Source organism: Salvelinus fontinalis, chromosome 14, assembly GCF_029448725.1.
Source record: "Salvelinus fontinalis isolate EN_2023a chromosome 14, ASM2944872v1, whole genome shotgun sequence".
Lineage (NCBI taxonomy): Eukaryota > Metazoa > Chordata > Actinopteri > Salmoniformes > Salmonidae > Salvelinus > Salvelinus fontinalis.
In genome coordinates this window covers 40049914-40074569 of record NC_074678.1, presented here as the reverse complement: position 1 = coordinate 40074569, position 24656 = coordinate 40049914, and the positions used below count along the sequence as shown (strand labels likewise).

Sequence of the window (24656 nt, the reverse complement as noted above, 5' to 3'; positions counted from 1 at the left end):
CGAGGCTGTAAACGCTGCCAAAAGGTGCATGAACAAAGTACTGAGTAAAGGGTCTAAATACTTACAGTATGTAAATGTGATAGTTTTTCATTTGAATATATTTGCAAAAATGTCTAAAAACCTGTTTTTGCTTTGTCATTATGGAATATTGTGTGTAGATTGACTCACTCACCTGATTGACTCACTCACATTCATCTGGTCAAACCAGTTAGACCAGCACCTATCTCTGAGAGCACACTTCCCTATTACATTGTTGATAACAGATCAGCATTTGACTGCCATCTCTTGCAGAAACAAAGTTGTATCACATAACTGGATGGACAATTGAAACAGGTATTTGCCATTGTATTTTAATGAAAATAATACATAGATGTCTAACATAATTCCTCACACCGAATGAAATAAAACAAAAGTATTTTCACATTTGATATGAAATAGTTGACCATACATAGCACGGTAAAAGCATTGGACATTGTCTAACCACTAACCAGAGCTGGTTGCAAACATAAATAGTTCTCAACGTTGTAAAAGAGATTCTAGATATATCCAGTTAAATAATAAAATCTTCAGACTAACTTTAACTCATCAGTGCCTTCTCAAAATTAATGTGTCCGTTTGGCCACCCAGCCATCCTGAGGGTAGAGAAGTGGACATTAGTATCCAGGGGCAAAAGGAGGAGGGGTCCGATACTCTGGAGGTAACCCACTGTCCGTGGGTCTAACAGCGGTGACAGCAGTGATGGGTGGAAGGCCATTGTCAATCTCTCCTGGTAGCATCTGATACTCGTTATCAGCAGCTGTATCAATATCCCTATCTCTAGCCTCCAGGGCTGTGAGTTTCCCCTGGTCTTGCCCCTGCTCATCCTCCACACTAACCTCTGCATACATGTGCTCCTGAGAGGCACTTCTCTTCTTATGGAACTTCCTCTTGAAGTAGGTCAGGTTGCTGACCACTGACTTTACATCTTGATTCTTCTGTTGGTTGGAGTTTGGGTCCTGGTGGTGTGTGTTTGGTCGGGTCTGTGGTCTGCCTGTACCCACAGTCCTGGGTTCTGTGGGACCTTTAGATGTTGTGCTGCTCTGGTCCTTGTCCTTTCTCTGTGGTAGAGCAGGGCCTCTGGCAGGTAATTCAGGAGGTTGGTCCGGCTGGGCCGTGGTGACTACATGCATCTTCCTGGGCAATGGCGCTGGTTTAGCAGTATGACCTACCTGGAATGAAAATAATAGATTCCATATAAGAGTACAGTCTAACCTTAGTTTGCTTAACCTACAGAGAAATATGTAGGTATGTAGTTTTTTTTAGACCCAAAGTTAGGTAACCTCAATATTATGGCAATGTAGGCCTACAACACATTTGCAATAGCATTATCTCACCATTCAAAGTATGAAAATAAAGATTTAGCCCTATCCCCCAACAAACACATACTGTAAACACTATGATAGTCCAGCGTCTTTACCATGCTTGGGGTTTGGAAGCTCAGTGTGTTTAACTCAGTCTCCAGGCAGGGGTAGAGTCTGGGAGAAGGGGTGTTTGGAGATACAGGTGGTTTGCTAGTGTTTGGAGATGGGCCGGCAGGGTCACACAGTGTGCTGGGACGATGTGGGAGGGCAGGTGGAATGTCCTCAGCTACTTTCAGATGAGTACTACTGTTCATGTGTGGGGGGTTATTTGGCAACACACCATGATTAGGGTTCATGGCTGGTCTTTTGGGGAATAACAGTTCTGCATAATCAGTCTTGTCCTTTGATACCTACAACAAGAAGTAGATGAAGGGGAAGAATGTTGAGTCAAACACACGTCAATTCACTAATGTATCCACAACAGTGTATAGAAATGCAGCACAGTGTACCGTACCCGGACCTCTGTGTGTTTATGCTATATCAAACCAACTCAATAGCGTACTGGTGTGTATACAAAATAAACAATACGGTATTTTGTAGTTTAATGAATCAAGTATAATTCCTCACCTGTCCACAAGCTACAGTCAGCAGCTCATTGAAAGGCATGATAGGCCCCCTGCGGTGAAAGTTCACCAGGTCTTGCAGTGAGCTGTGATGCATGTCCTCTCCTACAATAATGTAGTGATTGTCCTTCAGCACATCGATCATGAAGTGCCTGCACCGATCAGTGGCACTAGATGTACAGAGAATTTATTTTGATAAGGAAGTGCAGATGGACTTTGAACTACACTGTTGAATAGAACATGGCGTTTGAGTGGGTAGTATGTGGCATTGACGTAGCATAGGATAAAAGCTATGGAAACAGAACTCAACCAATATGCTTATTGTCATCAGCTGAACAAACAACCAATCTAATGATGCCTCACCTGGAGTTGTCTATCTCATGTACAAAGCACAGAGGCTTACCGATAGGAGAGTGTGTATCCTATCCTGCTTTCACTGACACGGATCAGGAAGTAGCCTGTGGGATTGGACAGGAGCATTTCCTCAGCAACCCTGCGGTGAATAAACACTACGATGTTAGAACAAACTTAGTGCCCTACTGTAAGACAATAACAGTCAAAGCATACAGTATATCCTTCACCACAAGCCACACATTGGTCTCATCTATGTTGTTTATCAGGGAAAAGAAACAGACACACAATTTGAGATCTTACTTCCTGGAAATAATGCCATGGAACCATTCTGGAACTACCCCATTCCTGATGACACAGTCCAGTTGGAACTCAGTGAACCAGGAAAGGGTGTCATGTCTTCCATGAGTCTGTGTTCCATCCATACCCCCCCAGGTGTGTCCTGGTAACATACAGTAAAGAATGATGTCAGGAAACACCCCTCATTCTCTAATGTTATTCCATTGCCAGTTTGACATGTGAACAATTTTTTGAAAAAAGGACAGTAAACATATTTGGTATAAATTACAGATTTGATGTCCAGTTATAAACTGTAAGAAGGTAAAAAATGTAAGCACCCCAATTTCAAAGAGCACTTCGCTATTGCTCTGATTGTTCCTCTATAATTTTCAGTTTCTGAATTCAAAGAGGAAGACCATTCAGCTGGCTGGTTGATACACTCATTTACATTAGGGCAACAAAGACATTTATGCTGCCAAATATTTAGTGGCACTAATAAACCTTGGATTAGTATTATGTACATCTTCAACTACATTTAAACTGAGACCGTTAACACAAAGTGAAATAGCTTCACTTACATGCCACACTGTTAGCCTCAATGCAAATCTTTTTATATTATTTTTTACTCTGCTCTTAATAATCAATTATTATTTAGACAAGTGGGTAAAACCAAATACAAAAATGCATCCAAATGAATACAATACTATAACTATAGTAATACCCGAGTAATTGGGCCTACTACATCTGCATAACACATTGTCTAACAAAACAAATACTCTTCTTTGAAAATGTACATCATAAGAAAAGTTGTCCAAACCTACAAATAAAACGAACATTAAAATTGTCTACGCACCTGTTGTGGCTAGTTACAATTTTAGTCGGCTTTTCAATAAAGCAATTTATCTCATGAGAAGCAACGCGTAACTGAAACTCTGCTTTGTTCACACACCTTTACAAGTTAGTTCCTGTGAGGGAAAAGGGTGGAGATATTTTTCCCATGCGTGAAACAGGTAACGTTAGGTCTATCGTCGTAAATAGGCTTGCCTAGCCTCAATACCAATTACAGCTTTATCAAGCTCATTTAAAAAAATTGTTTTTTAATTATATAGGAGTAGTCCTCTTAAATATATACGATTGATAAGATATACAGCACAGGTGCAATCGAAAGTAAGAAAATACAGCACAGGTGCAATCGAAAGTAAGAAAAATAAACGACAGTTTCGTTATGGTCGGATCTTGGGATATAAATATCTGACATTTCTGCATGGATAACGTTAACCTTAATATTATAGGAAGGAATTCATTGGCACAACAATTGATGGTAGGTAGCCTAATAAGTTGTAAGTAAATTGAGAAACTGCAGCAAGTTTTAAAATAATCATTTTAATAAATCATCAAAAGTACACATCTACAAAGGTGTAGATCACAGGTGTCAAACTCATTCCATGGAGGGCCGAGTGTCTGCGGGTTTTCGCTCCACCCTTGTACTTGATTGATGAATTAACATCACTAATTAGTTAGGAACTCCCCACACCTGGTTGTCTAGGGCTTTATTGAAAGGAAAGACCAAAAACCTGCAGACACAAGGCCCTCCGTGGAATGAGTTTGACACCCCTGTGTAGATCAATTCAGTAATATTTATGAAAGTAGAGTACAATCATCTTAGATCTGTCTTATTTACAATTGTTTTCTAAATGCTATTTCTCCGCATTTTCCATAGTTATCTATGAAATCCAAATGGTCTTGAACATGGAATGATGGACTGATTTATGAACTGAAAAAGATGTACAAATAGTTCCACCAAAAGGAAACGAAACCTTCATAATTGCTATTCTGAATAGACATTTGCCAGACCTATACAAGGTCCTGAACATACACAGCGGTTCAGCAAACTGACTGTGCCACACGTGATGTTCTACACAAGAGAGGACATAAAAAGCTCATCCGCAAAATAATATATATATTTCAGTTTATAAATACAATTTACTTGGTCACAAGTAGAGATAAGAGCTGTGCAAATTCAGGGGGAAGTAATTTCCCTTTTTGCTGTGATTTAATATGTGCTCAATTTCCTATAAATGTTTGTGTTGACAAATGGAATGCAAGTTCCACATTAAGACGGATTGAATGGAATGATGGGAGTGACAAAGTATAAAGAGAACAGAAAGCAATGCAATAATTATCCTTTGCGCATGTCTAATCTCAAAGAAAAGCTCTTGAAGGCAAATGTGCAAACTGATGCATAGTTGCAAAGACCATGATATCAAGTATTAGGTGAAAATAAGACAAGCTTGTTGTCATGGACAGTGGCAAATTCAGAGGGAAGGACAAGTAAGGAACGAGAACGAAACCGAAACGCAAAATCCAATAAGCAAAGCTACTTTCCTCCAGGCATCCATTTAACATTGTCACCCTATAGCGGACAAAAAAAAAAAAAAAATCACTGAGACTGATTAAGTCTTGAGGATCAGGACTGGTAGAATATTTCAACTCTGGCAAGGGTTTCTACAAGGGCACTTTCATATTTGGATGTTTTGTTGTTGCACTGAAAATACTGACTACATGTCCTCTGACTCGTTGCTAGTGACATTTTAGTCCATTGCCATGTCACTACATTGCCCCCTAGTGCTTAGATAAAGTACTGATGCCAAAGTAAAACTGCAACATTAAATCAAACCCAAAACACCCAGAATTAGATTGTCTTAATACTGGCACATGAATAGTAATTATCAACACCAAAATGTGGGCCTCTTCAGTTTTAAAGCAGAAAGTATTAGGAAAACATAACGTTAGCGACTATCCTCGACTAACAAAGCTGCAGGAGTGGTTCTCTAGTGAAATGGACTGTCATTGCATATTGTATTTCAAATATATCTCAATACAGTAGGTTGACGTTATTCAATTGAGTTCTTATAACCATAACATGTACTTTAATTGGAATGGACTATAGGCCTACAAAACAACTAAGGCAGACTAATATTTGCACCATTGTCACTAATTTTCTGCCACAAATACTGACAACAGCATTAAAACAGGCTACGAATGTCACAAAGGCCACACAAAACTAAACCCGAATGGTATTACAGTATCCCAATTTAACAACCAGTAAACAAATAAGGAATAGGCTGAGGTTGGCATTTGAAAAGGTTGCCTAAGACATGACTTAAATTATTATAAACAATGACAAAGTGATTATTACCACCCCAAAAATTCTCTCAATTTCAGTGGTCTCCACATCACACGCAATAATCATAATTGGAGCAAATAAAACATTTTGTGGAGTGGTTTAATATTAAAACACATTTTGAATGCCAAAACCAAAGATGTGGGCAATTTATGCAACTCAATTGTTAGGAAATTAATTGTGATCTAACTAGACTGATGTTACTGTGAAACAGATTTCAACTGACAGCCACTGGAAGTTCCAGAATGTAATAGTTCTAAAGAACACTGACATATTTCTATACAAGGGAACAGAATAAGACATGCTTTTGCAAATTTTAAGCAGTGAAGGCAATTTCATTACTAAAGTGCAATCAAAATGTGCAGATATCGGCACAGAATTGTTTTACCACTCAAATATGGTTAATAAACCTTGCGCAGAAAAGAAATTGGAACTGCATAATGATAGAGTACATGTAAAATGATGAACACAGGTCATTTTCTTTTTTAGGAATGTCTAAGATGGAATGTCCACTATTGAAGAAGAAAAAAAGATGATTTGGCAACCAGTACGTTGCAATACATTTTAGTGAACTGTTAACAGAAAAGATGCATAATTGGAGCAGATCAGCCTTGCACATGAGGAAGCACAACTGCAATGCGTTTTGACGCCGACTGTAGAAGTTAAAACGCGTTGCAGTTGTGCTTCCTCGTGTGCAAGGCTGATCTGCTCCAATTATGCATCTTTTCTGTTAACAGTTCACTAAAATGTATTGCAACGTACTGGCTGCCTAATCATCTTGGATTGCCTGTCATTTAGGGGCCTACCTTCCCACTGTCCTCACCTCACACATCTTCACTATTAACATGGTAAGACTTCAGAATTTTTCTTGGTATTTACTTAAGAAAATAAGTGTCTTTCTTGGATACTATTTGTTGGATAGCAAATGAGTAATGTCAAGGTAGAATGGAGAGGATCACTATGATTTGAGAAAGGAAGAAACAGGGACGCATAGATCTCCATAGTAGTAGCTAGATGACACAGAAGGCAACTATCTGACAGAAGACATCAGATGTATATATGATGGTTAACTAGTCTTATCATGGAAATAAGCCACTGCTTTTAAGGATAAGGTTCATTCACGTTGATAAAAAAAAAACCTCACTAAGGATCAACTTTGGCAGCAGTGCAACCACATAGCAACATGAAGTACCTGTAACAATACCAGTTGCATAAGACAAAGAGAGGAGCAGCAGAAGCCTAAGTGTAATTATGAGAGACGATATAAGAGCATGAGGAGTGCCTGGTATAGATATCCCCATCTAACAGCCCTGATTGATCCACCTGACCAATGAATACTTCCGTTTTTAAACTGGGGGACACGTGGTGAATCAGAAAAAAAGCTCAAAGCCCAGAGGCCTGGGATATGGGGAATGAGAAAGGGATGAGAACAGGGCGAAAGAGAGGAGAGCTCTGAGCAAGCTCAGTCCAGTTCTGTCCAGCTGTGGACAATGATAAGGCCGTGGTCCTCACAGGAGGGTGCAGCGGAAGAAACTGCTCTTCTTGGGCTGCTCTGTGATCTTCACCCCCTGACTGCTGCCCTGAGGACTGTTGCCCTCCTGGAACACACATACACTCAGTGTAAGTCAGAGGGCACACATTATAGCCCCTCTAAAATAGATGTGCACATACTACACATACTTACCAGTTTCTTGTCCATTTTCGCCTTGATGTCTCTGGCAAGGGTCATAAATGCCTGAAAATGTCAGGGGGGAAAAACAGGGCAAATAGAGATCAAATCAAAAAGACAAAACAATGTGCATTGTCTTTCACTAACATCACTGTACTCCCATTGTTTTTAGAACTGCTTGGAATGAGTCAACTCTGTAGGCTCGGCCCTAAACGGTGTGCTCGCTGTCACCTGGGGCTGCATGGCAAATGAAGCAGTCTATATGGATGTATGATCTCTGTGGAAACTTGCATTTGTACAGGATGAACTTAAATGACTATAGATGAATAGGGGTTTGTCTTCAGGAATTCTGTCTTATTTACATTGGTCTCATCCCTCACACAAGCCTTTAGATGCTGTGACGCCCTATGGGTGATCAGGTTACTGTAAACTTTGTATCATATGATTGGTCAATGGTGGTTGGTTTTACACCTTCAGATGTTTGAAATAAAGGTCTGTTGTTCTCCCCTTTATCCTGCATGCAGTCCATTGGATAATGGTTGTATGATATTTCCTCAGACTCTGGCCTAGTAGGCATCTCTTTGTTCATGCTTTGTCTTGTAAGTTAACCTTAATATTATGACTTGTGTGTGAATTAGAGGTCTTCACAGATCCATTTGTACCCGAATACCCAAGACCCAAACAGGGACTCGAGCGGGTCTGGATCCAGAATTCTAAATAAAGTCACGGGTCTGATCGTCACGGGTGTGTGTAATTTTAACTGACTTGTCCGGAAGGGCTGGTACAGATCCGAACGCAACTGCTGCAGTAGAGCGAGAGCTTCATTTTAATAATTTATGCTGCTACTCTTGTTTTTCACGAGAGTGGAGCATGGCACGTGTAGCTTGTTTTTGGCCAATCATAAGCCATCAAAGCAGCAATGAGCTACAGTCATAGAGCCTCTGTGTATGTCAAAAGTTAGGAGACATCTAATCAATGGAAGATGTAATGTAATTAAAATGATGTAATTAAATGTTAAAGGAGGATAGGCTACAATGACCAAGAGCAAACAGCTAGGCTGCTACTTAATATTCTGAATGGAGTTATTTGTAACTGTAGGATGAAAAACTGCAATTAGCCTAGCTAGTGAGCTTAATTAGCTTCTCCCGGTTTGATGCCGTCAAGACAGGTACTACATAATAATATGTGACGATAAATAAGTTAGCTACGGCAGCCATTAGTCTACTATAGTGCGAGTCATCTTGGTTGGTTGCCATCTCTTACTCCCCGTGTCACTCGCTCACAGTTCGGTCCCTCCCCCACCTGCTAAAGCAGCACCTCTGTCTCCCTCTTACGTTTTATCAGCTCCGGTTAATAAAGTAGCTTATAAAAATTATTTTCTGCTGCTTCCTCACTCGGATCGGATCTGGAGCGTTCGGAATGTGTCGCAATATTTAAATGTTTTTATTCATATCGGGTCTGGGTGGGAAAGCCCAGAGTCCAAGTTTTTAGACCCGTGAAGACCTCTAATATGAATCCATTCATTTAACAAAGTTATTAAATAATACTTGCTTTGATATTCTCTTCTCATGACCATTCCTTGATCTTAGTCAGCTAAACACATAATTGCACATGGTTTTACTATAATGTTAAATCGAGTCAGGCATTCGGTTTAATAGACTTTGATCATATTAATTGCAGTCTTATCAAATTTTACCCCACTGCAACTCACATTCTCCACGTTGATGTTGGCCTTTGCACTGGTCTCCATAAACTTAATACCGTACTCCAACGCTAACTGCCAACAGGAGATAAGAGGGACACACAAAAAACCTCAGTCAACATGCAGATTTCTGATTGTACTGTCCATGTTGTCTCGCAAAGCCACCTGATCCCGTGAGCTTACGTGCACCGTTTTAATGTAAGTTTGCGTGGATCAGGGGCCCTTGAGTGGCTACATGGACAGTATCACAATCAGAAATCGACATATACTGTTTAGACACTATCAGTTATTTAGTTTATGATATGATACTTTTCATTTACTGGTCAGTGAACACCCACCTTCTCCCCTCTGTCTTTGGACACCTGTCGCTTGTCATTGACGTCACACTTGTTGCCCAGCACCATCTTCTCCACATCTGCAGAGGCATGCTGGACAGGAAGAGAGGATAAGTCATCATAGTATTTATAGAGCAATGCAACGCCTTCAATTTCACTGACTTCTCCTACAGAGATGTAAATGTTACAATTTCTGACGACTACCTCCTCTATATTTCTTATCCAGTTCTTGATGTTTTCAAATGACTTCTCGTTGGTGATGTCGAAGACTAACATGATGCCCTGGGGAGGAAGAAAAAACAAAACCACTTTAACAGAGCATGTCAGATATCAGCATCCTGTTAAACTTGAGAAACCTGTACACCTGGGAGGATAGCAAATTGTTATAAAGGGCCTAAACAGGATTCCAGGGTGATTGTACCCACCTCCCATGGATGATCTCAGGTATGTACTGCTTCATTTACAACCATAAAAGGGAGAGGCTCAAACTAGTGCGGAATCTATTAGTTGATGCACTGATCGCCATGAAGGTCTCTGAATATTATTATTTTCTTCAAATTCAAACTAAGTTCTTAGCTAGCTAGGCATATGCTTAGTACATTTCTGACATTGTGAGAGTGACATAGTGAAGCAAGGCGACTGACCATGGCTCCTCTGTAATATGCCGTTGTGATTGTTCGAAACCGCTCCTGGCCAGCTGTGTCCCTGGTAGAGAACAACACAATGAGAGCCTTTCATTCCTATCCCTGAATCAACCCACTTGTTGAATTATAGGCCAATTGTGAGCATTCCCAAGGTGCTCTTTCTAATACATTATTTAAGACACTGAAGAAGTCAAAGGGCTGTCTTACCATATCTGTAGCTTGATCTTCTTCCCGTCTAGTTCTATTGTTCTAATTTTGAAATCAATACCTAAAAAAGGCAAAGAGGAATAGCAAGATTGAGACAATTCTTGCACTTCTACCCACCTACATTTTACTGTCGTCTAGGAGTTGCAAATGACAAAGGATTTTTGAAACAACCATTTGACGTTGATGTACAGCACTGTTTATGCACAGGTGGCAAAAGCAGACTGCATTCAACATTTGCTCGGAAGCTAGCAAGTACTTATTTGCATGACACCAAGTCCAGAGTGACTGGGGTCTGGCTAGGGAGGCCCATTATTTTAGATGATGTTGCAAGCCACACACAGGAAGTCAACGATTTCAATGTAAATTGCTGCAAAACTTCAGGGGAGACCTCACCTCAGAGCTAACCTTTCTGTAATGTAACTTTCAGCTAAAATTGGACTGCTTGCTGTGTAGGAACGTCACTGCTAGATTAGCTAGCTAGAATACACAATATGACCAAAAGTATGTGGACACATGCTCATCTGGTTTACCCAATAAATTACTGGGAGTTTATACATGGAGTGTGCGACTCTGGTTTTATAGACACCTGCTCGTCGAACATCTCATTCTAAAATCATGGGCATTAATTGGAGTTGGTTCACCCATTGCTGCTATAACAGCCTCCACTCTTCTGGGAAGGCTTTCCACTAGATGTTGGAACATTGCTGCGGGGACTTGCTTCCATTCAGCCACAAGAGCATTAATGAGGCCGGGGACTGATGTTGGGCGATTAGGCCTGGCTCGCAGTCGAAGTTTGAATTCATCCCAAAGGTGTTCGATGGGGTTAAGGTCAGGGCTCTGTGCAGGCCAGTCAAGTTCTTCCACACCGATCTCGACAAACCATCTGTTTGTGCACAGGGGCATTGTCATGCTAAAACTGTAAAGGGCCTACCTCAAACTGTTGCCACAAAGTTGGAAGCACATAATGGTCTACAATGTCCTTGTACGCTGTAGCGTCAAGATTTCCCTTCTGTAAATAAGGGGCCTAGCCCAAATCATGAAAAACAGCCCCAGACCATTATTCCTCCTCCACCTAACTTTACAATATGCATTGGGGCAGGTAGCGTTCTCCTGGCATCCGCTAAACCCAGATGGTGTGATTGACCACTCCAGAGAACACTTTTCCACTGCTCCAGAGTTCAATTACGGCGAGCTTTACACCCCTCCAGCCAATGCTTGGCATTGTGCATGGTGATCTTAGGCTTGTGTATGGCAGTTCGGCCATGAAAAAACATTTCATGAAGCTCCCAACTAACAGTTATTGTGATGGCAGTTTGGAACTCAATAGCAATAATGAGCGTTGCAACCAAGGACAGACGATTTTTAAGCGCTGAGCTTGTGTGGCCTACTACTTCATAGCTGAGACGTTGTTTCTCCTAGATGTTTCCCCTTCACAATAACTGCACATAGTTGAACGGGCAGCTCTTGTAGGGCAGACATTTGACAAACTGACTTGTTACGGTGGCATCCTATGACGGTGCCACGTTGAAAGTCACTGAGGTCTTCAGTAAGGCCATTCTACTGCCAATGTTTGTCTATGGATATTGCAAGGCTGTGTGCTCGATTTTATACACCTGTCAGCAACGGGTGTGGCTGAAATAGCGGAATCCACTCATTTGAAATTGTGTCCACATACTTTTGTATATATCTATTGTGTAGTTACTGTAGTCTACTTACTCACCTGACAGCTAACGTTAGCTAGATAGCTAAGGAGTCAGCTGGTGACGTCGCCAGCTAAAAAAATATCATGAACATTTCAAGTTGAGGTATGCCGGGGATGCTGAAGTGCTGTTTTTATTGTCAAGCGAGTACTGTAACAAGCCGATTGTTTCCTGGCTGGTGAACTGAATGCTAACCAAACAAACTCTAGTTAGCTAGCGTTAGCATGACAGGATGGGCGCTCACCATCAATATTGCTAGTTGGGGTCGAGAGCTATCTACCCCTCCTCCTGCATAACTTTTCGAACCAGAAAACTTACGAAATGTACTTACCTATTGTCGAGATAAACGTTGAGTTAAACGCATCTTCTGAAAATCTGAACAACACACAAGTCTTTCCGACGCCAGAATCGCCGATTAACAGTAATTTGAACAAGTAATCGTAAGACTTCGCCATGTTATTAGCGATTGCGGAAATCCCGCCCGGCAGCTGTGTAAAGAGATATGGTTAATTGAAAAAAATATTTGGATATGTCACTGCTTTTTCCATTTATACTGGACCAGTGATTGGACAAACAACATGTCACTCTTGACAGCAGTCGTGGCTCCGGAAGCGCGACTTCCCACTGTCAATCAAAATAGAAAAGGCAGCTGATTGTGCGTTTGCAGTCAAAGTCCCACCCATCAAGATGTGATCCCACCCATTACATGATCTCACCCTTTATGCAGTTTTACAACTTCTCAGCTTCACATTCACGACAACAATATCAGTGTACAGTCTGAAAGCCGTGCTATAATCTTGTTATCAAAGTACAGTGCCAGTGAAATAACAATAACCAAGAGAAGCAATGTCGGTAAGTGTTTTTTCTTTGCTCATGTGAGAAGTAGCCACACCAGAGTCACATATAACGTTATCGTGTTTACACCATTGGAATAGCCAGTCAAATACTGTATGGCTTAATTCTTTATTGTGGGCCTTGCTGTCATTGGTGTGAAGCACTTAAGTAAAAATATATACCCAAAAGTACTCGTTACATTTCGAATACTCAGACAGGACAGCAATATGGTCCAATTCACGCACCTATCAATATAACGTTTTGTCATCCCTTCTGCCTCTTATCTGGTGGACTCAATAAACACATACTGTGTTTGTAAATTTGTGTTGGAGTGTGCTACTGTCTGTTCGTAAGTAAAAAATCGTGCTGTTTGCTTTATATAAGGAATTTGATGTATAGAATTTTATTTTTTACTTTTATTAAAGTATGATGATTGATTACTTTTTCACCACATGCCATGAACAAATTAAATAGTGGGGCTTGTCCCGGGAATGGGATACATGTCTGGGCATGCCTCAAAAATAGCTCTGCTGAAGTTTTTGTATCAGACATGAGAGGGCGCCCTTGACTTATTTACTTAAAACCCATACAGTTAAATCAAATGTTATTATAACTAACGATTTCCCTTTTAATCTGTGTTTATATCTTCCTATGGATCTTAATGTATAAACTGTACAGTCATATATTTACACATTAATCCGTGTTGCAGCTCGCTAAGGACCTAATGCACCCTACTTTGGTGGCTGAGAGGCAAAGACACAAGAAGAAGAGGTTGGTTCAGAGTCCCAACTCCTACTTCATGGATGTAAAATGCCCAGGTGAGTAGTAAGGATGTACAACTTCCCAAGTTTGCGATTTACCATTAGGGCTGGGAATGACCAGGGACCTCACGGTATGATATTATCACAATACATATGTGCCGATACGATATGCATTGTAATTATCACGATTCTGTATATGCAGTGCACTTCCATACTGATATTTTATTGCGATTTGATGGTCCAAATATTGCTCACTATATATCTGCTGCAGAGAGACCATGAGAATTTTTTTTTTGATTAGTCATGGAAATAAATGTGTTGGAAACATGTTGGCTCACTATTTAGAAAGAAGATGGGGAACAAGCTATTGGATGAACAATACGGGAGTTTTGGCACAGAAAATGAAAAAGCACAATGCTTGCTCACCATGGCCTGTGTGCGCCTTGAGCCTTTACCTTTTCAATGAGGATCTAATTGTTTGATTTCGACTTGCATTGGTTGAGCACCTGCCACTTCTTTCCATTACCAATATTTATTTACAGACACTGTAGTAAACTATATTTAAGTTAATTTCCTTTGAAAGATTACTGTCAAGTGATTCTCTTCCGCCCATGCGTAGGCAGCCTACTCTTTTTAATTGAGTCCACATATACTGTAGGCACACTTGATATTGCAAGCCCAACTAGGAGAGGAGAGGTAGGCCATTGAACTTGAAGCAGTGAATTCTGAGTGTGTGAATAATGCGACAAAAAGTTGCTTTTAATACAATAGGTAGGCCCAGGCTAATGCATACAAAGCAAAAAGACAATCGTTTCCAAATAATCCGCGCGACCCCAAAAAAAATTCATCCCAAAATTGTCTGTCTGACTGGCCGCTCCTGCCCACAGCATGAACAATTACGACGCACCACAATGATCTCTGTCAGGACGCGCAGCCCTCTACTTGAAGTCAAAGTATGGATACTGTATATCTTCCAAAATAATATAATGATATGTAACTATTTCACCCCCCCATCACTATTTACCATACTGCATTGATAAACTATGTACATGTAGTATGTATGTATGTACAGGGCGGCAGGCAGCCTAGTGGTTAGAGCGTTGGGCCAGTAACCGAAGGGTTGCTAGATAAAATCCCCGAACTGACATGATAAAAATCTGTCGTTCTGCCCCTGTACAAGGCAGTTGACCCACTGTTCCTAGGCCGTCATTGTAAATATGAATTTGTTCTTAACTGACTTGCCTAGTTAAATAAAGGTTAAATAAAATATATAAAAATTGTGTTCACACTATTATTATAATAACATTATTATCTAAAATAATTATAATTTACAACAAATAAATGAAGCATGAAAATAAAGCATTTACAAAGGCTTATTAAAGGGATATATCGGGATTTTGGCAATGAGGCCCTTTAGCTACTTCCCCAGAGTCAGATGAACTTGTGGATACCATTTTTATGTATCTTTTAGCGTTGCTCAATGACAAAATCTACAGGAACAGCTAGCATGCCAGACATTGCTCTAATGCTTGTTAGCAATTGCACTAACACTAGTTAGCAGCTTCCTTCAAACTACGCAGGTACATAAAAATGGTATCCATGAGCTCATCTGACTCTGGGGAAGTGGATAAATGGCGTCATTGCCAAAGTCCCGAACTATCACTTTAATAAAAACATTATAAGGGAACAGAAAAACATCTTTGTTTTCCCGTTTATTCCAGGCTGCTACAGGATCACCACAGTGTTCAGTCATGCCCAGAGAGTGGTGCCCTGTGGCGGCTGCTCCTTCGTCCTGTGCCAGCCCAGAGGGGGGAAATGTCGCCTCACTGAGGGTAAGAAGTTGTACAGTCACATTGCTCAAGAGCCTGAACTTATACAGTAGCATAGGTGCACACGATATCAGTTTAGAGCTCTATTGAATGTCTACTGATTATTAACTTCAACTTCTCTTTCTCGCCTCTGTCCAGGCTGCTCATTCAGAAGAAAGCAACACTGAGGGAGGTTTCAGTAGTGAGCTTTCAACTCTGAGAGTCGTGGACCATGGATGATTCTGACTGTTCAGTCTTAATTTTAGCTTACATTATGTTGATTGGAATGGGTATATTTAGCGGAGCTGATTGACAGTGCTTTGATCTTATTGTGAGGTCTTTCATGCAAAATACAAGCAGATTAATGTTCAGCTACAATATTATGTCTTTTCATATTGAATAGGAATAATATGATATAATATAAGTTGAAATAGTCTGCCTCTGTATGTGTATGAAATGTATAGTTTTTCTTAGTAAATAATCAAATAAACAATCGCTTAAGCCAGGTTACTTTGTTTTGTAAAAATTTATTAGATTGAAAGAGGGAAAGGTGAATGAAACATTTCAACAACAGACTCAAGTCAAATGAGAACCTTTTTTCACGGGCCAAGGATGAGAAGCCATGATCACCTTCACAGACAACAATAAAAACATTTGAGGGTTCATCTTCTCCGGTATGTGTATTCTTTGGTTTCGAGAGTTCCCCTGCCGGAATGTGGTGAAAAACTGGAGCAATACATCTTCTCAATAACTAACATTATTCTACTATATACAATAAGTATCCATGTTTTATTACCTTGATTGAGGCTCCAGTGGTGCTTATTTGGCATAAGGTTTACTGCATATGCTACCACCACAGTTAATACCAGGAATGTGATTTTACACCCAAGGCTAGGCAGTCAAATGTAGAGCTGGGATAGTGGAAAGGAGGTGCTATGAAGCTGCATGTCAGCATATGGGGGCACTTTAAAACCACACAGATTATAGTTTAAGTCAGAGGATGGGATGCAGTTCTTTAAAGGATTTGTATTAGGCTCTTTTCACATCAAAAACATTTGAGTTTGGCGTTGGCAAACACTCCACCTGACTGTCTGTCAGTCATAGTATTATACCACCACAAGTAGCACCACAGACATGTTCACCATACTTTCCTAGTCCTCCTCTAGTCTCAACGACCATGTTAACACACGCAAGCACACCAAAGGTAGAATATTGGCTCATTCTGAAAAGGCACAGTCCAACCTGTGAATATGATCACACGCATTGTGAATGCATTAAATATGATCATGTCAATGGGTGCATGGACAGTAGAGCTGATTCCTGTAAACTGTTCACATAAGACCTCTAGGTGGAGATCATGAATCATACATAAAATGAAGACCATGTCACATGACCTATTTCAAAAACATGCTCTTGGAGTGCACACTTCAGATATGAATTGTCGTTTTTTTCTATCCTTTACTAATTGGTCTGAATATAAGACTGTATGGTCATAATCCATTTTATTTTAATGCTGGTCTATAATCTCAAAGTGCCATAAAACAAAATGATGTAAACATAAGAAACGGGATTCGAGGAAGCTGGTGATTTGGAATGTATTTCTCTTAAAGAGAGAGAGAGAAAGTTGTGACTTAAAAAGAGAAGAGAATATTAAGGGTACAAGTATTTAAGTTAATCCCCTTTCACTGGGAATAAGACTTTACAGCTGAAAATGTGGAACAAAATGGAATATTTATGGGACGTTGCAAGACTTTTATCCTCTCCATCTTCTTCATAATTTTTATAAGCTGTTGAGCTCTTGCAGTGTTTGATCCAGGACTTGATGCATCCCCAAGTTCTCTTCTTTGGCACCTGCTAATTTTTCTGGAAAATAAAAAATAATGACAAATTGAAGAATAATTGAATGAAACCACACAGGACAGGAGCATCATAAAGTTGATTCATGTTCATTCGATCTCCTTAGGTTTAGTAAACAATAGTCTACACTGACGCCAAAGCGATTCTTATACAGTATGTCTAACAGCTGTTAAACATAACTGCTATGGTCATGTTAAGTTGTTCCATATGCAAACCCCAACCACACTAAAGAACCCTACCCAATACAAAAGGCAGATTTGCATGCATAAACACGGATGATGGTGAAGTCTGCATCTATTCAGCAGCTATGTACAGTAACAGTCTATTGAAAGCAATTTGTTGAACTGAACTTAAAAGACAAAGCCACTGGACATTTCCGATCTTACGAGCTGTAAGCAAAAAGCACACTTTTTAAAACACGTTGCTGTGAACACACCTCAAATACTGCAACTGCCACCAAGAGTGTGTTAGTCAAGAGATACATAGTTGTGTGAGATATATGCAAAAGAGGTGAGGGACACTCAACGTGATGCATACGTCACTCCATAAATTCTCACCTTCTTAAAACAGTTGTTTTGAAACATTTAAACATTTCATTCAAGAAGAAAGGCTGGTTTTGATGTAGGAAAGATTAGGCTTTTAATGAGTTTCATTTGCACAGTGAGATGGACAGAAGGCACAGAGAACTGGTGAAAGGCCTGTGTTTCCGGAAGTGAACCCTGGGACACAGTAGGCCTACAGTGGGAAGGGTGAGAGGACAGACACCCTAGAGGCAGCATGAGACAGACAGGAAGAGACATCTACAAGGAGGTCATGTCATTGAGGGCATGGTCCAGCTCCTCGCTGATTGCCTTGTACTTCAGCTTCTGAGCGTACAGTTCATCTGGAGATCAAAGCGCAGCAGGAAGTAGTGCAGGTAAGGCCCAAAGGAAGCAGCAGTAGCAGAGAGAGAGATGGAGGACAGGAAATGAGAAAAGAAATAGCAGCAAAAAGAGAGGGAAGAGAAATAGAGGACAGGTCACTGGTTGCAGAAGAGAAAATTCATACAGTATAAACATTTAAGAACAGAATATGCCAGAAAGATAAGAGATGTTTGTCTACCTGTGAGCATTTAAAAAAAAAAAATGTTGGAAATCTTTTTTTATAGGCAGGAGGTGACTACCTTATGCAATTAAGCCCATTTAAAGGTTTTCATCAAAGTACTTCATACCGGTAAACCCATTCCATGTGGCTTTAGGACCAAATATGCTGATCTAAAAGGAATTTGAGCATACTTTGTCCTTTGTGCAGACAGCAGACACAAAAAGTGGTTCTCTTTGGAAGCCAGCGTTTTGCCGGTTAGTAGAGAATGGGCCTACATATTTCTTTACACTTGAGACCACAGCAGTGTGTTTTATTAGCTTGTCGGAGAAGTTTCCATACGTTTGGCAAGGTACCCTTTCTTCCAGAGAAATATTTCCAGCTAGTTGAAACACAAAACCCTTGCTGGGACCGTGTCAACGTGAAACGTTATCACAAAATGGAACTGTGTATATTAAGATGATGTTTCTTTGCTCACGGAGAGGATTAAATAACCAGACCTCTTGACCTAGGAAACTACACCCACTGAGGATTCCTGAACAAGCTTTGACATCTTTAATAATTTAATCAATTGGAACGTCTCCCTGGGAGAAATGTATGTGGTAAACTGTGGCGTCACTTGCCTGATATACTACAGTCCCTGTATGTTATTCTTGTTAGAGATACTCAGGTTTACAGGTCTGAGTTGCTACTAAAAACAATGATAAAACTGTTCTTTCAAAATACAGTTTAATATCATGCAATAAAATATGTCGAACTTGCAGTAACTTGCTCTACGCTAAGATAAGTTGACTTTCTCTTCTATATTGCCATAGAGCAGTTTGTAACAGTTTCTTAAACAAAGCACTCATACCTTCCAGGTCGTCGATGGACTTTTCCAGTTTGGCCACAGTCCTCTCTGCAAACTCTGCACGAGTCTCAGCCTGGGGGACACAGAGGGAGTGGGAGGGCGTCAGAACAAGACGCCATCTTAGACATGGAGCAAATTGGTTTACTACTGGATGAATTAAGAATCAGCTGCCAGCAGTTGCTTACCTCCTTCAGCTTGTCACTAAGAACCTTGATCTCCTCCTCATACTTGTCCTCTTTTTCTGAGTACTGTCAAAATACAAGTCTGTTACAGACAAGCTCTGAACTCTTGAACATGTTGGAACTCCAAGACAGATACAGACGTATTAGCATGAAAGTGCACAGAGACTGATGGTCTTGCAGGACTGTTTGTCAACCATGCTTAGTTGTAACACAACTCTTCAGGTGGGATCAAACTGGCTATGTGTTGGTATAAGGAACACATTGTGCTGCGATGCCAAAGAAAAGGACATTGATTTAATCAGCACAGGGCAACTGCTTAAGTGGCTACGGTGGAATCATGTGGCGTGACTGGCACTAGAGCGGCTGGGTAGGAACGCAGAGACAAATCTGTGCTGGTTTAGGACTATTACACCTTCATGCATCATCAACATTCTCATAAAGAAATCAACGTCCAGTTTGTCCGGTGATAACAGGGTCTTTGCTCTGACGTCTGTGAAGGTAAAAGTGCGGCAGGCAGTGATTATACTCAAAACTACTCTGCTTTCACGTCAGCCATGTAGAGTCAACTCCTGATAAATGCAAAGGCTCGGGACATCCCTGAAGTGGGTGAACTAACCCCGACCATGCAGATATCCAGAATAAGTTCAAGTCATGTATTTTGATTTGGGAATGGTGATCTACACCGCACTTTGCACTTATCCAACGTTCACTTATCAGCAGTTGACTGCATTTACTTGTATGATGTAATAGTATGCACACTGACCTTCTCAGACGAGGCTTCTAGGGACTTGAGGTTGTTGGTCACATTTTTCAACTCCTCCTCCAGGTCACTGCATTTACTACAGGGGGAGATAGGAAGAAAAGTACTTCACTTTGACATCGTAATAGCTACACAAGCCTGGAAAAACCTTCAAGTTACTGATGTCCATTTTAGCTTATGGCAGAAAATCCCCGTTTTTAACTGGACACTGTTTTTTAAATGTTCATAAAAAAAAATGTTATAAAACTCCTTACAAACCTTAGTCTTTTGACTTTTCTATTTCTAAATAGGAGGATAAGAGACCCCATCAAAGAGGTCCTAACCCCCAATTCCCCTTTGTATTCCAGCGTAATAGGCGGACTGTGCTGCACTTACAGTTCTGAGACCTCTGCCCTCTCCTCAGCTCTCTCCAGCTCTCCCTCCAAGATCACCAGCTTACGGGCCACCTAAGGTAGACAGAGCCAACTGTATGAGTGAACAGTAAGATGAAAAGGAATATGAAAAGGAAGAGGAGTGAATGGGAGAACAGGATGAAAATACTATGGATGGGTGAACAGACGGTTGGTGTAGAACTGCAGACAGTACCATCTCTATGGGACTGTATGACGTCTCACCTCCTCGTATTTGCGGTCAGCCTCCTCAGCGATGTGCTTGGCCTCCTTCAGCTGCATCTCCTGGATCTCCATCTTCTCCTCGTCCTTGGAGGCCCTGTTCTCTATCACCTTCATTCCTCTGATTGGACAGGAGACACAGCGATGTCAGCAACACCCAAGACACACTCAATTTCAAGTGTCATTTAGATAGCCCATTCAACATGGAGGCACATTGAATCGTTTTACATAATCAAGATGGCTGTCTGGGAAAGAGCGCACTTTCAGTACGCTATTGAAGGGGCTTGTAATTTGCTAGCAAAGCACATAGCAACAAACCTTATAACGATAAAGAACCTTCAAAGCAAGCTGCATGTGCCCGGTACCATCCAACAGGCCTCAAATTAGCAGGAATATAGGGCATATAAATATGCTGTCAAATTAAAGATTATAAATCCATCAGGTTCTGTGGCTGGCTGGTACTGACCTCTCGCTCTCGTCTGCGGCCTTCTCTGCCTCCTCCAGTTTCTGCAGCGCGGTAGACAGCCTCTCCTGGGCCCGGTCCAATTCCTCCTCCACTAGCTGGATCCTGCGGTTCAGACCCGCCACATCACCCTCCGCCTGGGAGAAGAGAGAGGGAAGAAGGGTCAAAGGTTAGACAGATATCAGGGTCACACTCTCATCGTAACGCTGTTGTACTAAAATGGATGCTCTTCACTCGATAAACGATCCACGTTGTAGAAAGCAAACAGAAAAGCAAACATTTATTTAGTCCATAAGCATATCCACCTCCCAGCGAACTGACTCCAGACCAGTGCAATGGAAGTTCTCCAGCAAACTCCGACTCACTCAGGCCCTACTACTACTTCTCCCACAGTTCAGTACAGCACCCGCAGGCCTGCCTCTGGCTGACCATGACCAGACCCATTTTACATAACCTGCAGTTACTCTCCTCCTAATTACAAGGCGTGTTGACAAAGGGAGCTGCCCTCCACTGCCCTCTATCACTTGGTCCTATCTCCAGCCAGTCAGTCTTTCAGTCAGGTAGTTACCATGGGTGTGAGGACTGAACACTAGGCCTGCATGCCAGAGACATGCTGTCTCAGAGGCCAGTAAAACACACGTTAGGGCTAGGGCCTGGAATAAAAGGGCCACAGAGAGGGCGGTTTCCAGTTGGAGAGGGAGCAAACAGAGCACAGGGGGAAAGGGTAATTAGGAGCTATTTGTGCAGAGTGAGTGCCATTCCATCCCATTTTCTCATGGGCTGGATATTCCAGCTCTGCTCTGGGCTGACTGTGGGAGTGAGACATGGCTTCCTGCTCTGCTCTGGGCTGACTGTGGGACAGAGACATGGCTTCCTGCTCTGCTCAGGGCTGACTGTGGGAGAGGGACATGGCTTCCTGCTCTGCTCTGAGCTGACTGTGGGAGAGAGACATGGCTTCCTGCTCTGCTCAGGGCTGACTGTGGGAGAGAGACATGGCTTCCTGCTCTGCTCAGGGCTGACTGTGGGAGAGAGACATGGCTTCCTGCTCTGCTCAGGGCTGACTGTGGGAGAGAGACATGGCTTCCTGCTCTGCTCAGGGCTGACTGTGGGAGAGAGACATGGCTTCCTGCTCTGCTCAGGGCTGACTGTGGGAAAGAGACATGGCTTCCTGCTCTGCTCAGGGCTGACTGTGGGAGAGAGACATGGCTTCCTGCTCTGCTCAGGGCTGACTGTGGGAGAGAGACATGGCTTCCTGCTCTGCTCAGGGCTGACCGTGGGAGAGGGACATGGCTTCCTGCTCTGCTCTGAGCTGACTGTGGGAGAGAGACATGGCTTCCTGCTCTGCTCTGGGCTGATTGTGGGAGAGAGGCATGGCTTCCTGCTCTGCTCTGAGCTGACTGTGGGAGAGAGACACGGCTTCCTGCTCTGCTCTGAGCTGACTGTGGGAGAGAGACACGGCTTCCTGCTCTGCTCTGAGCTGACTGTGGGAGAGAGACACGGCTTCCTGCTCTGCTCAGGGACTGGTGGTTAGTCAGCACTCTCCATTCTATGCCTCTCTTTTGCTTTCTCTTGATCTCCCTCTCTTTCAGGCCTGACTGACACCCCACCCATCCTCCCTCCCTCTCTCCCTCTCTCTCTCTGTCTTTCCCTAGTTACGACAGAAGCCTGTAAAGAGACAGTGGAGGAGGGCAGGAAATGTCTGTTAAATGAAAGGTTGATGGAACAACAGCCAGCCAGCTAAAAGCCAATTGAATCCAACGCGACGATGACCGATTTTCCAGGAAGTGAATGCTGTTGCATAAATTGACCACAAAATGAATCATTGTGGATAATATATCGTTCCCTAACTTCTTTATGGGATTTTATGGATATCAGATCAACTGCTAGACAGTTTGAAAGAAAATACAAACCAGGCCGGAAAAACGGATTGTTATTTCCTGGGTGAAGTAATGTCTATATGGAGAATTCCTCCACACATTAACAAACATTCTATTCATGAGCACAGGTCAGTTAGGTATGCAGGTCGGTTTGCGGCTGTAAAACAGGTTCAGATACAGACAGGCAGGCAGTTAGCAACAGAGCTAGCTTCCTGAACAGTTTAACGGCTGTAGTCAAAATATCAGCAGCATAGAAACACGATTACCAGGGGATTTACCACTAAAACAATGCGCAATAGTGTTGAGGTACCAGTTTATAATGGCGATCTAACATCAGACTTTCAAGTTTTTACGTTTTTAATGTCACGTGCACAAGTACAGTGAAATGTCTTCGATTAAGATGGGAAATCTCCCTCAGACAGAACTCTGTGGGTTTTAAAACATGCTTATCCATCTATACAGTATGTCCCTTCATGCGTCCGAAGGGAATTCATTCAGCCATGTGGAGGGAACCAGGCATTCTTCTGTGAGACGCATGACGATGGTAGATACTGCCATTCAACAACTGAAGTCTCTCAGGGTTGGATGGGAGAGGCATGTTGTTGTTGTTAGTTTCAGCTACACAGTCACTAATCTATGGACCAGGCCCATGCCATTATGGATTGTTGCTAATGAATACTCTGGAGACTTGAAAAGTACCACAAAGAAAAGTATGCAACACATTTACAATAAGCTGACATAACAGCTTACAGGCTCACCATATACAGTACGAGTACATTCCTGTGACACATGCAACGTTTTAGACTAAATGTAATGACTCTTTTTGAGAGAAAGGAAGTGGAATACGTTTCACGGGGGTAAAAGGTAGAAAAGGAACAGGAAACCAACCCTCTCCTTCCTCCTTCCCCTCTTTCTTTCTCCGTCAGTTCAGGGTCAGAGGAGAGTTCGCTCTCCCTCTTTCTCTCTTTCCCTAGCCATGCCCCTTCCTTAGTCACCCGGCATTCTCCGGCTGCCTGCACGCCTTATATGGTAAAACATTCTCAAAAGAATGTTTGTGGTGCAGTGCCAGGAAGATGTTTGAGAGCAATCACACACACACACACACACACACACACACACACACACACACACACACACACACACACACACACACACACACACACACACACACACACACACACATAGACACTCACACACACACACACACACACACACACACACACACACACACACACACACACACACACACACACACACACACACACACACACACACACACACACACACACACACACACACACACACACACACACACACACACACACACACATAGACACTCACACACACACACACACACACACACACACACACACACACACACACACACACACACACACACACACACACACACACACACACACACACACACATAGACACTCACACAGAAAACAATGCTTAAATTAAACCATCTGGGATTTAGGAAAAGGAAAGATACCGAGCTACAAGGACGTGCTCTGTTAGCTCTTCCTCATATAAACT

At 41.9% G+C, this 24656-nt stretch overlaps 4 protein-coding genes across 9 annotated transcripts in view; 1 reads left to right on the top strand and 3 right to left on the bottom strand.

The window, feature by feature from the left end:
* Nucleotides 1-334: 334 nt before the first annotated feature.
* LOC129810827 (hematopoietic SH2 domain-containing protein homolog) lies at nt 335-3765 on the bottom strand. The gene is made up of 6 exons (XM_055861756.1): nt 3447-3765; nt 2618-2756; nt 2367-2456; nt 1968-2133; nt 1457-1750; nt 335-1208 (listed from the first exon to the last, which is right to left on the bottom strand). Exons 2-6 carry the CDS (start codon nt 2737-2739, stop codon nt 654-656), a joined length of 1227 nt encoding a protein of 408 aa, XP_055717731.1. The 5' UTR covers nt 2740-2756; nt 3447-3765; the 3' UTR covers nt 335-653.
* A 2095-nt stretch (nt 3766-5860) lies between these two features.
* LOC129810829 (ras-related protein Rab-8A) lies at nt 5861-12551 on the bottom strand. 2 transcript variants are annotated; one of them, XR_008752787.1, is made up of 9 exons: nt 12366-12551; nt 10335-10395; nt 10128-10188; nt 9688-9765; nt 9487-9576; nt 9158-9223; nt 8998-9039; nt 7462-7512; nt 7346-7375 (listed from the first exon to the last, which is right to left on the bottom strand). XR_008752787.1 is itself a non-coding variant. In XM_055861762.1 (8 exons), the coding sequence occupies exons 1-8, from the start codon at nt 12487-12489 to the stop codon at nt 7286-7288; spliced, it is 621 nt and encodes a 206-aa protein (XP_055717737.1). In that variant the 5' UTR covers nt 12490-12550; the 3' UTR covers nt 5861-7285. The 2 variants fall into 2 exon arrangements, 1 of the variants encoding a protein (XP_055717737.1); XM_055861762.1 differs by lacking the exon at nt 8998-9039 and having other exon boundaries at nt 5861-7375; nt 12366-12550.
* Nucleotides 12552-12730: 179 nt separating this feature from the next.
* LOC129810834 (40S ribosomal protein S27-like) lies at nt 12731-16100 on the top strand. Of its 2 annotated transcripts, XM_055861771.1 has the most exons (4): nt 12738-12886; nt 13578-13686; nt 15351-15461; nt 15597-16100. In XM_055861771.1, the coding sequence occupies exons 1-4, from the start codon at nt 12881-12883 to the stop codon at nt 15623-15625; spliced, it is 255 nt and encodes an 84-aa protein (XP_055717746.1). In that variant the 5' UTR covers nt 12738-12880; the 3' UTR covers nt 15626-16100. The 2 variants fall into 2 exon arrangements, with proteins under 2 accessions (XP_055717744.1, XP_055717746.1); XM_055861769.1 differs by lacking the exon at nt 15597-16100 and having other exon boundaries at nt 12731-12886; nt 15351-15526.
* The window catches only part of LOC129810828 (tropomyosin alpha-4 chain), a 24916-nt gene continuing 16204 nt past the window's right edge, over nt 15945-24656 (bottom strand). For 2 of the 4 annotated variants that reach the window (XM_055861759.1, XM_055861761.1), the window contains 7 exons: nt 21244-21377; nt 20781-20898; nt 20542-20612; nt 20170-20245; nt 19410-19472; nt 19228-19297; nt 15945-17300 (listed from right to left, as the gene is read on the bottom strand). In XM_055861759.1, coding sequence (XP_055717734.1) covers nt 17218-17300; nt 19228-19297; nt 19410-19472; nt 20170-20245; nt 20542-20612; nt 20781-20898; nt 21244-21377 — 615 coding nt within the window. In that variant the 3' untranslated portion in view covers nt 15945-17217. Of the gene's footprint in view, nt 17301-17908; nt 18178-19227; nt 19298-19409; nt 19473-20169; nt 20246-20541; nt 20613-20780; nt 20899-21243; nt 21378-24656 lie in introns of those variants that run through there. The other 2 variants (XM_055861758.1, XM_055861760.1) reach the window with 1 other exon arrangement.